Source organism: Mizuhopecten yessoensis, unplaced genomic scaffold (genome assembly GCF_002113885.1).
Source record: "Mizuhopecten yessoensis strain PY_sf001 unplaced genomic scaffold, ASM211388v2 scaffold10651, whole genome shotgun sequence".
In the NCBI taxonomy this organism is placed as follows: Eukaryota; Metazoa; Mollusca; class Bivalvia; order Pectinida; family Pectinidae; genus Mizuhopecten; species Mizuhopecten yessoensis.
In genome coordinates this window covers 1-11,744 of record NW_018408653.1, presented here as the reverse complement: position 1 = coordinate 11,744, position 11,744 = coordinate 1, and the positions used below count along the sequence as shown (strand labels likewise).

The window sequence follows — 11,744 nt, the reverse complement described above, 5'->3', positions numbered from 1 at the left end:
GGACAGCTTCTAGTCTCCACAACCAGGGACTGTAGACACCGTTTTACCAAAACAGGACAGCTTCTAGTCTCCACAATCAGGGACTGTAGACACCGGTTTACCAAAATAGGACAGCTTCTAGTCTCCACAACCAGGGACTGTAAACACCGGTTAACAGGGCAGCTTATAGTCTCCACAACCATGGACTGTATACACCGGTTAACCAAAAAGGACAGCTTCTGGTCTGAATTTACAACCAGGGACGGATTTCAAATTATGTCAGCAGCCGACGAATGAAGCGGAAAATGAGATTACATACATAAAATCTTGCATTCTGAATACATTTTAGCTAACTGTTAACGATTCACACACACACACACACGTGCCCACAACCAGGTGAATGCACCTTAAACGATTTGATAATGGAGATATACAGCTGCGCCTCCCCTCTAGGGCTCATTGGTGAGGCTAGGGGCCAAAAAGTTGGAAATCAAAATCGTCAAAGCTACTGTTGAAATTAAGGGCGAGTGGTACATAAAATCCCTTAATTTATGAGACTAATTTTTAAATTTGACAATCCACACTGTTTCATATTTAGATTAATCTAAATCGCCCCGTATAATCAAAGGCTTTTAGTGAATAAACACTGTCGTATACTGAGCATGGGTTTCGGAAGTCCGGTGTATTTCCCCTAATGCGCGTGTTAATGATGTGGTATGGCCGAGAATGCGTGATGATCCTGATGGAACAGAAGCGATATTTGTGGATTTTTTTTACATCATGTGGTTGAGAATAGGTCGGAAGGTCACGTTGTTTGATGTAAGGGTTATTTCACAAACACGCGACATGTTATACCTTTTATAGTGTTCATATTAGGAATGTTTCCTGGAAAACAGCTGGTGAATATATTGCAGTCCTTGTTTGATTTTCCCCCCATACAAATAAAGAACCGTCAGTGAGGCTACGTGTACTTATATTATATTGATATATTGTGATTCCCGATTGATGTTATATTTTTTCATTGACTTATGAGTGCTTGTAGATAATATTTTTTACATATATTCTAGTGAAATCTTTCTGCCTGTATACCTTTGAGCTGCCGCCCCTCTAAGTTCACGCGTCGCTCATTCAATGCAAAAAGGTAGATTCTGAAACGAATTATATAGAAGCTGAAGGCTTACGGCAGCTAGCTATATAGAATTGTAAACTCGAAATAACCTTAGCTGGTGGCAACGACAGAGTCAAGGTGAGATCAGATCGATACTCCAGGCTAGTCGGGGCTTGTAGAACACGGTAAAATACATAGCTCCATTGCTGACACCAGAGAAAATGCACAAGGACATTGAGAAGCCAATGTCTTGCTTTTATCCGATAAGATCAATTTTACCATTGCAAAGCACCATGTAATGGTAAATGGATTACCATAAATTACCTAATACATACAGCGTACTGAAGAAATGTATCTTCAGAGCTGAACGCCATGCCGTTAACGGAGATGTGGAAATACACACTTAATAGGATTTGGTAATTGACATGCAAGATAGTTAACAAATGGCGTTTCCGATGTGGTCACAAATGATGCCGTGCGAAAGGTCATAGTTCAGCACAAACATCGTATTAGGATCGATGATGCTGATTTCAATTATAACCAAACTTGGTACAGGAAATGCTATTTCTCGGGCACACTAAATTGATTAAAATCCCAAGATGACTGTCTTGTCATTTCAGATTAAGAAACCTTTTAAATGATCAATAAAGTTTTACAGCAAACGAAGAGTGTGAAATGAGCTGAAACAGAAATCACTCGGACCTTTCCGTCATACCTCTTTCTTGCCGGAAAAGCCCGAATTATTCTCGCTTGGTACCATCCCTAAGGGTCAAACTAGTTTTAAGACCATCTTTGTCAAAAGAAAAGGGCTAACGTCAGGAAAGTGTCCCATTTTCTTTGCCATACCTTATTCCTTATTTTGCTTTTGGATTATCTTTCCAGGGTACATGGACAATATTCGGAGGGAGAACGACCGGCTTGTGTTGATACATGTTCCCGAGACCTACGACCTTCACCTTGCAAGTATGTTTTCGTCTTCACAGACATGATTACTATTCAAATATTTAATTCGTATGTCGAGGATACTATTACATTTAAACTACTTGTTCATGTGAGTAGATCGACACGAAACAGTGTTGACATTTGACATTTGCGCCCGTTGGTAATTTATGCTTATTTTAACTATTTAATGTGTCCGCAGATAAGAGTTGAATGTAGTTTTCCAATCAGGTTCAAAACGTCCTACGATACTTATTCATATGTAAATGAAACATTAAAGCTGTGTTTTATGAAGTTTAATTGAAATATATTTGTATGTAATAGTTGTATTTAAATGAATATTGGATCATAAACATATTTGTCATAGAGAACGAATTCGCGAATGCGTTTACAATTCGAGATTTTATGTACGTCGTTGGTATTTTGGAGTTTTCGATATTGCATCACGATACTAACAACGATATAGTAAATACTATGATACTGCTAAAACTGATAAATAAAAAATCTGTCAGTGTTCGTGGCATGTTTTATTTAAACAGGTCCGGGAGTAGTACAACAGCTACTAAACGAACTCGAATGTAAGGTCAAGGCCATCGAGGACAAGTACAAGGGAAAGGTTGATGGCAAGGTGAGAGATAAGAGGTCGAATAATCGAAAAAAGCCAGTAACACAATCTATTTGTTGCCGTGGAAAAATTCTAAACTATTTAGAATATTCCTTTATTTTTGCCTTTATTGTTTTTAAAACCACATTGAAACAAAATAAATGAAGATTAATTCAATTGCTTGTGTCTTGTAGACCGGCGAACACTATTTACTCTTTGTAGGGTTTCAGCCGCTGTGCTTTTTCAGATCCGATAATGCTATCATGTTGGTTTTGTTTCACCAGATCCAGGGAAAGTTCCGGACGGGGTCGGGAAAACCAGGGGAGGTAATCGTCAAGATACGTCAGGAGGAGAAAGCTGGCATGATTGTAACGGGGACCCGAGGACAAGGCAAATTCCGGAGGACGGTCATGGGAAGCGTTAGCGATTACATCGTGCATCACGCGCATGTGCCCGTGCTCGTGTGCAGGCAAGAAAAGGACTTGAAGGCATAGCATGGATTGCGAAATTGTATAAGATATAAGTAATGTATTTAATTGGGGCCGTATTCCACTGTGTTGTATACATTGACGTGGACCATGTCATTTAGGTCTCTTTGAGCAAAAGTACCTGAGTTTAGCATCTGACCGGAACCTGATCGGCCTCTCTACACGTGTGTAAAGAGGCCGCTCAGATTCCGGATCGACCATTTTTTAAATTTAGTTTTGCGATTATTTGTTTTTCTAATGCTANGAAAACGTGACAGACGCTATTGTGCTCTCTTTGTGAATTGTATAATGGTGTACGGTTAAACTTGTCTAATACGACACCCATTGGGACACGATAGACAAGATCGAAAAGGGGACAGCATTATTTTGTTGGCCTATACCGGATGTCGGTAAGACAGGTTTTTCTTCAATATAAAAAGTCAGGTAACACCTGTGAAAAAGAAGCCTTTAGTAGTAGATCGCTATCAAAGCNCAGGTCTCTTTGAGCACAAGTACCTGACCGGAACCTGATCGACCTGTCTACACGTGTGTATAGAGGCAGCTCAGATTCCGGATAGGCCATTTTTTAAATTTAGTTTTGCGATTTTTTTCTTTTTCTAAAGGCTAAACTCAAGTGCCTGCGCTTGGAGAATAAGTTAGGTCCGAAACGTCAGGGGTAAAGGTCAGTGATGTAAATGGTCGTTATCTATGTGATGTACTTTAAAACGTGACAGACGCTATTGTGCTCTCTTTGTTAATTGTATAATGTTGTACGGTTAAACATGTCTAATACGACACCCATTGGGACACGATAGACAAGATCGAAAAAGGGGCAGCATTATTTTGTTGGCCTTTAACCGGATGTCGGTAAGACAGGTTTTTCTCCAATATAAAAAGTCAGGAAACACCTATGAAAAAGAAGCCTTTAGTAGTAGATCGCTATCAAAGCTTAGAGTCTCGTTATTTGTTCGTAATTTATCACTTGTCTAATTGAATTAGATATTCGCATCATTCCCGTTTATTGATTTGTCGAGACATACATGTATCAATAAACGGAAACAATGCAAACATCTCATTTAAATTAGTATACATGATTTGTCATTTTCTTTTTTCTTTTTTTAAAGTAGACACACGGATAAAACCTTTGTAAGCGGCTCTATCAATTGTTTTAACTAGCGGCCTCCTTTGTGGCAGCTGTCACTTAAACTAAACTGAAATTTCTAGAAATGAGAAAGTGAAAATATGAGCAGATTTTAATATTTGGATAAGAATTACTTTCATTTCAAAACATTGAACAGGACTTTTGGTGTATTTACAAATGGTAGAAGTGGTCAAGTCGAGGATAGGGCGTTCAAAAATAAACATATGACGGTCGCAGTTCATTGGGGGATACTGATAATAACAATGAGTTGCTTTAATTCGCTTTACCCCCACTTTACCCCCACTTCCCTTGGCTGTACTCGTTCATCCGATAGAAACGTTATGATATTTCAAAAAATATGATATCACTAAAATCTGTAATGGATTATTATTTGGAACGTTAACATTCTGAATGTGTAGAAACTTTTTTCTTCTAAACATTTTCTTCGAGTTGGAAGAAACCTTGTTTTATATTTTATCACTACATTCATAACTTCTATTTACCAATAAAATCACAAATATAGAAATAATGGTATCTTTGTTTATACTTGTTGCTTTTTAAGAAATAACCAACATATGTGTGTGTACCCTCATTCGACAAAGGAAACCAGTCCCGCGGCTCGCTTGTGTTGACATTTACGGGGAGGTTTTTGGAAGATCGTTGCACGTGCATTGTCTGTTCACAAATAATACATGCACGCGCGTAGTCAACCGTTTAATAATTCATGATTATTAACCAATCAAAAGTGTCGTTACATCGGAGACGTGTTAGACAAAGAAGACCTGCATTAGAAGCTAATCAATCCAGTACCGGTAAACTGGAATGTTCACTTTCAAGAAACATGGTACTAAAATACAAGAGCCATATTACTCTTACGTAATTATCATTCCCAGTCATCCAGAGTTTCCATAACACATTCCTCCAGACAAAGAATTTTCACAAATCACATTTGCCTAGGCCGTCAGAAACTGATGTAGACGATCATCTATAATTACTCCACATTTAATTTGGAACTTTGAATCAATCAAAGTTCAACACTGAAAGGTCAAGCCACGTGCTGAATCTGGGATTTTCTTCCGTGTCTTTTGCTTAAGGGACGTTGGAGAAATCTAGAAAAAATCTGTTTCGGATGATAAAACCCCCCACAAAATACAAAAAATACCGATATGGAGGACATTTGGAAGACGAAACTTAGATCTGTAGTTTTCCACTGTATGTCCCGTAGGGGGCGATAATTTTGGTTCACCTGTAGAATTGGGGTCAGTTGAAATGTAATTCTGTTCATGTAAATGTGTACAGATATGGAAGCACACATGCAATCCTTCTCTGTCTGTTTTGCAGTAGTATAACCCTGTGTCAACGCACAATATCCGGATGGCACCTGTACTACTTACCATCCATCGAATCGAGATTTTGAAGTCCGTAGCAAAAACAGGAAAACAGAAGCAATATGTATAAGTCAAAACAGATAACTCAGAAAATAACACTCCAAGACAAGGTATTTCATACTACAATCAGTGTTGTTGGTGATCAGTTTAATACTACATCGTATACAAAGTAACAATTGAAATTCAACTGTATAAAATTATCTCAACACTACTTATTATGCATATTTTTGTATAAGTGTCGTGTTAAGACAAAGCGAATTCTATGTGAGTGAAAGTCTGACGAAACGTGTTCATGATTGGCTCCATGTTATCCGTGTTGGTCTGTGTTGTCTTGTTGCTGGTCATCATGGGCACGGTCGGAGTGCTGTCCATGATGGCCATCAGTGTCATGGTGACCATGTTGGTCGTGATCGTGATGGTGAGACTGGTGGTCGTCATGGTGACCATGTTGGTCGTGATCTTTATGGTGACCATGTTGGTCGTGATCTTCATGGTGAGACTGGTGATCGTCATGGTGACCATGTTGGTCGTGATCTTCATGGTGACCATGTTGGTCGTGATCTTCATGGTGAGACTGGTGATCGTCATGGCTTCGCCCTATGACACAGCACGCTAGTCTTGGTCCCTGAGTACCATGGCCGGTATCGACGTCTTGATGAATCTGTAATTGATGTAAGAACATACGTAGGTATTTTAACTATCGTTTAATTTGTTACGTATCCTGCAGTCACGTGCAACTTTGATTGACATTAAAGTAAAATTTCCGTTGTTTAACATCATAACACTACTTGCGTATTAACAAAAAAACACCAATGACAGTATCCTCAAATATCTCGTTCGCTGCTATTTATATGCTTTGCATAAAAAAACAACATTAAACTTGGAAATTCTACCTAACCATTTTAATAATCGGCTTACAGGTTCGTCCCCAGTGATTCCGACACAAGGAGTCAAATATGCGTCTTCTAACTCTAAAGAGGTTCAGACGCTGTCAAACGGTCTAGACCTTGCGACAATCACGTGACTACTTGCTTGATTAACACTACTCACGACTAATGATCGGCCGATGAGTTGATGTAAATCAGCATGGATCGTCTGGTTGTTGACATATAACCCTTGTTCGTCACCAGCTATGTTTCCTACGTCTCCTACATGACTGAAAATAAGATAAATACGTAACCCTGAACAGCTAGTACATTGGGGACTTGTATATTAGTATTGATTTTCTAGCTGTTAAGCAAAATACTGAAAACAGTATATTTATGTCTGTCAACGAAATTGTGACACACAAGACAGTAAGACTCTTGAAATAGCATATAAACAATGCTGTTAAATATCTTGGTTGTAATAATCATCATAAAATATTTCTTGCGGTGTAAACATCGTGGTTTGAACATAATCTTACATTTTATCTCGCACTCATTTTAAAAAAAATTCGAACAGGCAAAAAAACACCGGTAATAAACAGGGCTTACCTATCAGTGCTGCCAGCAATTCCGTGTTGTTTATTGGTAGGGTTGTAGTGGTCCCCGAGGGAGTCACAACACCGCTCCATGTCCCCGCTTTCATGTGCATGTATAGCGTGACTTACGCTTGGCTTCAGATTCCTGAGGTTGTAGTGAACACTCACTTCATCTTCGTGGGGCTGAAGTTACAAGTTATTTTATAACAGTATATTGACATTTCCATTGCAAGTTCCTCTATGAGCGGAATGTAACCGATTTCCGTTCACACCGGCATGCAATAAAAAAAACGTCGTTCAATCCTGATAAACGTTATGATAAGTAACGGTATTACGGGTATCGTTGTGGTAAGTACTGGTGTTGTTGTTTATGTTGTACCCTTAAATGTTTCTGTCTTATAATAGGTACTACTGCGGCTTGGTTTGTTTATACGGCCTTTGGTGTTGTTGTTGTGGAATTGTTTTGGTTTCAATTTGTACTCGTAATGTAGTTGCAGTTTTTGATGTCATATTGGTATTGTGATAATGGTATGTTCTACTGTCTGCATGCTGTATAATGATCAATCGGTAAATATACAGTGATGAAACCCCTATTGAAAACTGACCCAGAAAGTCAAACAAAATAAACATGTCCTTCCCAAATAAGATTTTTGTTTTCCATTTTGGGCTCATAATTTGTACTTAAGAACCAAAGATTGAATCTAGAGCATTCCGAACATATGTAGAGGTACAGCAAACGAGGAAAGGTTTCAATTTAACAGCGTAACATAACTTTACACGGCTTAAACTGATATCTTTTTTAAAGCTAGTATTTTGGTTTAGTATTAAACGTCCTATCAACAGCTATGGTCATTTAAGGACGGCCTCCCCGGTGTGCAAGATGCATGCGTGTGCGTTTTAGGAGGCTGCGATATGTTCGTGTTTGTCTCCTTGTGATAGCGCGGAACTGATGCTGACTTTATAGTGCTACCTCACCGAAAAATACTGCCGAAGACACCCAGCAGAACACCCCACCTGGTCACATTATACTGACAATGGGCGAACCAGTCGTCCCACTCCTAAATTGCTGAGTTTAAGCAGGAGTAGAAACTACCATTTTCACAGACTCTGGTATGTCTCGGCATTGTCAAGGAAGACATTAGGAAGAAGAAAGTTGTTTAGAAAAAATTAGAAAATATAAGATCCCAAATTTAGTCGCCTCTTATGATCATGCAATGGGGGCAGCAGGTACAATTCTTACGCGCTACCTGCAGGGACCTACAATAAGGAAATATAATTGGTTTCAATGGCAAAATGTTATCCAAAGACAGTTTACGTTCGAATGTGGCCTGTATATCAGTATAACTGGTATTTAGAGATGATTGGCATAAAGACAAATCTTAGAGCTGTTTACAAGTGAAACTCTAAATCTTTTCTTACCTTCTGAGTCAACTCGATATGTCCTCTGATCTTATAAGTGAGATCGGGAGTCTGCATGTTGGGCATCATCTCACAGTGTGCGTGGACCTCTGTTTAATATAAAACTACTATTAGTTATAAGTGGTTAAGCTATTTTAACTTACAAAGGAAACAAAGTGTAATCTAACGTCTCAAGAAATACAAATATATGTGTGTATTAGGATAGTCTCATTGTTTATATAATTGTCAGTAATTGGTTTGGTTAAAATCTGCTCAAAATGGAATATATTTGGGTTAGGGAAATACAACTTTAGAGACTTGCTCCACAATTACATGGGTCTTACCGTGTTCCTCATGGACCGCTTCTGAATGCTTTTCGCAATGACCATGTCCCTCTTCAAGCTTCATGTTGACATAGATGTTATGGGCATTTGGGTAATGGTTGTCATGGTGTTCGCTGTGATGGTGTGTGTTGTGGCGATGTTTATGATGGTGTTCGTTGTGATGGTGATTGTCATGATTGTCATCTCCGGTGTTTGTGGAATCGCTGTCATCGGCGATGTTGGTGGAATCGTTGTCATTGGTATGGGTGCTTTGGCTGTCATCGACATGGTCATCGTGGTCAGCATGTGTATTAGTAGAGTGGTCATCGCCATGCTCATCGTGGTCAGCATGGTGGCCGGTGTCGTGATCGTTATGATCATCGTGGTCAGCATGGTGGCCGGTGTCGTGATCGTTATGGTCATCGTGGTCAGCATGGTGTCCGATGTCGTGATCGTCATGGCCATCGTGGTCAGCATGGTGGCCGGTGTCGTGATCGTCATGGTGATCATGATGGTCGTTTCCTATATGAATATGAACCCCATGGCTCTGCTCCTCAAGCTTGTGAACTTGTTCAGATAACTTCTCTACTTTAGCTTTTAGTTCTGCAACCTCGTCAACTATAACTGTACCTAGAAACACAACACAAATACTAAGACTACAAACCATCGAGACTGGGCAACACATCAACATCAATACGAGATTAAACACCAGCAACAATTCGATTCGAGACAAATTATAACCAATAAGACACTGTACACCAACAATATGAGGATCAACTCCACGGCGGAAAAGGATGAATAGCGATACAATAATGTCCAATTATATTCTAATCAATATTATAATAATATGTAATGTCTTTTGAAACTTACAGCCAACATAACGAAGAAATTTTTTGTTCTAATTTGTTGACTAAACCGGAAACAGTCAAATCGTTTTCAACTTTATGATTGCATTACATGAGTGACCACCCCCAATGAAATCCTGGTCGATTCAAAATTTCAGGCAACTTGAAACCCGAGAAACTCATAAATGCACACTTATTAACAAATATAACACAAAAATTACATAAGATTCCCTCTTTTATCTACCGAATTAACTTACTTCTTCTCTGCCGTAGTCTTCTGCCATCGTTTGGGATGATCAACAGCAAAGCCACCAGAACTACGGTCCCAAACAACTTCATGTCTGCTATTTCTGGGTACACAGTTAAATGGGGATAGCCAACAAAACACCCGGCTTTATAACAGATAATATCTATATCTTCACGTGACTGAACAGGAGGTATGTGTATTTACGCGATATGACGAGAAAAAGCGAGATAACAGATACCATTGTCCGTAGTCTTGTCTTTTGGGGTCATCAACCCATTGTAAAGTGTGAAGGTCCTGTAATCACAAATATCTACACTACGAAACCTCTTAATTATCTGAAATTCCTAAATAAGACAAACACCGATCAATTTCAAATGAACTAATGAGTAAAGTGTGTATGTTATGAACTGTGCCACAACTGACGAGAATATTGTGGCTATCGTGGTTGCGACAATCCTCGGAGACTAAGAAATGAACGAAAGGCTCACACAGATGACCACACCTGTAAAATTCCGTAATACAGAATTCCAAAAAATCGATGCACCAAGGATCTGTTTCTACCTCCAGGACTCGTCATGATCGGTATAATGCTAAAAAGTAGCGAGAAAGGTGAAATCCATACTGGTCTGAAGTTCGAGATTTTATGTACATCGTTGGTATTTCGGAGTTTTCGATATTGCATCATGATACTAACAACGATATACGTAAATACTATGATACCGTCAAAACTGATAAATAAAAAATCTCTCAGTGTTCGTGGCATGTTTTATTTAAACAGGTCTGGGAGAAGTACAACAGCTACTAAACGAACTCGAATGTAAGGTCAAGGCCATCGAGGATAAATACAAAGAAAAGGTTGATGGCAAGGTGAGAGATAAGAGGTCGGATAATCGAAAAAAGCCAGTAACACAATCTATTCGTTGCCGATGAAAATTCTAAACTATTTAGAATATTCCTTTATTTTTGCCTTTATTGTTTAAAACCACATTGAAACAAAATAAATGAAGATTAATTCAATTGCTTGTGTCTTGTTTCCCGGCGAACACTATTTACTCTTTGTAGGGTTTCAGCCGCTGTGCTTTTTCAGATCCGATAATGCTATCATGTTGGTTTTGTTTCACCAGATTCAGGGAAAGTTCCGGACGGGGTCGGGAAAACCAGGGGAGGTAATCGTCAAGATCGCAGTCGAGGAGAAATCTGGCATGATTATAACGGGGACCCGAGGACAAGGCAAATTCCGGAGGACGGTCATGGGAAGCGTTAGCGATTACATCGTGCATCACGCGCATGTGCCCGTGCTCGTGTGCAGGCAAGAAAAGGACTTGAAGGCATAGCATGGATTGCGGAATTCTATAAGATATAAGTAATGTATTTAATTGGGGCCGTATTCCACTGTGTTGTATACATTGACGTGGACCATGTCATTTAGGTCTCTTTGAGCAAAAGTACCTGAGTTTAGCATCTGACCGGAACCTGATCGGCCTCTCTACACGTGTGTAAAGAGGCCGCTCAGATTCCGGATCGACCATTTTTTAAATTTAGTTTTGCGATTATTTGTTTTTCTAATGCTAAACTCAAGTGCCTGCGCTTGGAGAATAAGTTAGGTCCGAAAGGTCAGGGGTTAAGTCAGTGATGTAAATGGTCGTTATCTATGTGATGTACTTTAAAACGTGACAGACGCTATTGTACTCTCTTTGTGAATTGTATAATGTTGTACGGTTAAACTTGTCTAATACGACACCCATTGGGTCACGATAGACAAGATCGGAAAGGGGTCAGCATTATTTTGTTGGCCTTAACCGGATGTCGGTAAGACAGGTTTTTCTTCAATATGAAAAGTCAG

At 39.3% G+C, this 11,744-nt stretch overlaps 2 protein-coding genes across 2 annotated transcripts in view; one reads left to right on the top strand and one right to left on the bottom strand.

Moving 5' to 3' along the window:
* LOC110461720 (universal stress protein in QAH/OAS sulfhydrylase 3'region-like) overlaps positions 1-3,124 on the top strand; it is a 15,367-nt gene extending 12,243 nt beyond the window's left edge. The window contains exons 2-4 of the mRNA XM_021515346.1: positions 1,970-2,050; positions 2,566-2,654; positions 2,915-3,124. Coding sequence (XP_021371021.1) covers positions 1,970-2,050; positions 2,566-2,654; positions 2,915-3,124 — 380 coding nt within the window. The remainder of the gene's footprint in view (positions 1-1,969; positions 2,051-2,565; positions 2,655-2,914) is intronic.
* A 2,606-nt stretch (positions 3,125-5,730) lies between these two features.
* Positions 5,731-9,993, bottom strand: LOC110461693 (histidine-rich glycoprotein-like). The gene is made up of 7 exons (XM_021515299.1): positions 9,912-9,993; positions 8,831-9,439; positions 8,508-8,596; positions 7,102-7,271; positions 6,677-6,782; positions 6,176-6,287; positions 5,731-6,073 (listed from the first exon to the last, which is right to left on the bottom strand). Exons 1-7 carry the CDS (start codon positions 9,991-9,993, stop codon positions 5,934-5,936), a joined length of 1,308 nt encoding a protein of 435 aa, XP_021370974.1. The 3' UTR covers positions 5,731-5,933.
* Between the last annotated feature and the right edge of the window lie 1,751 nt (positions 9,994-11,744).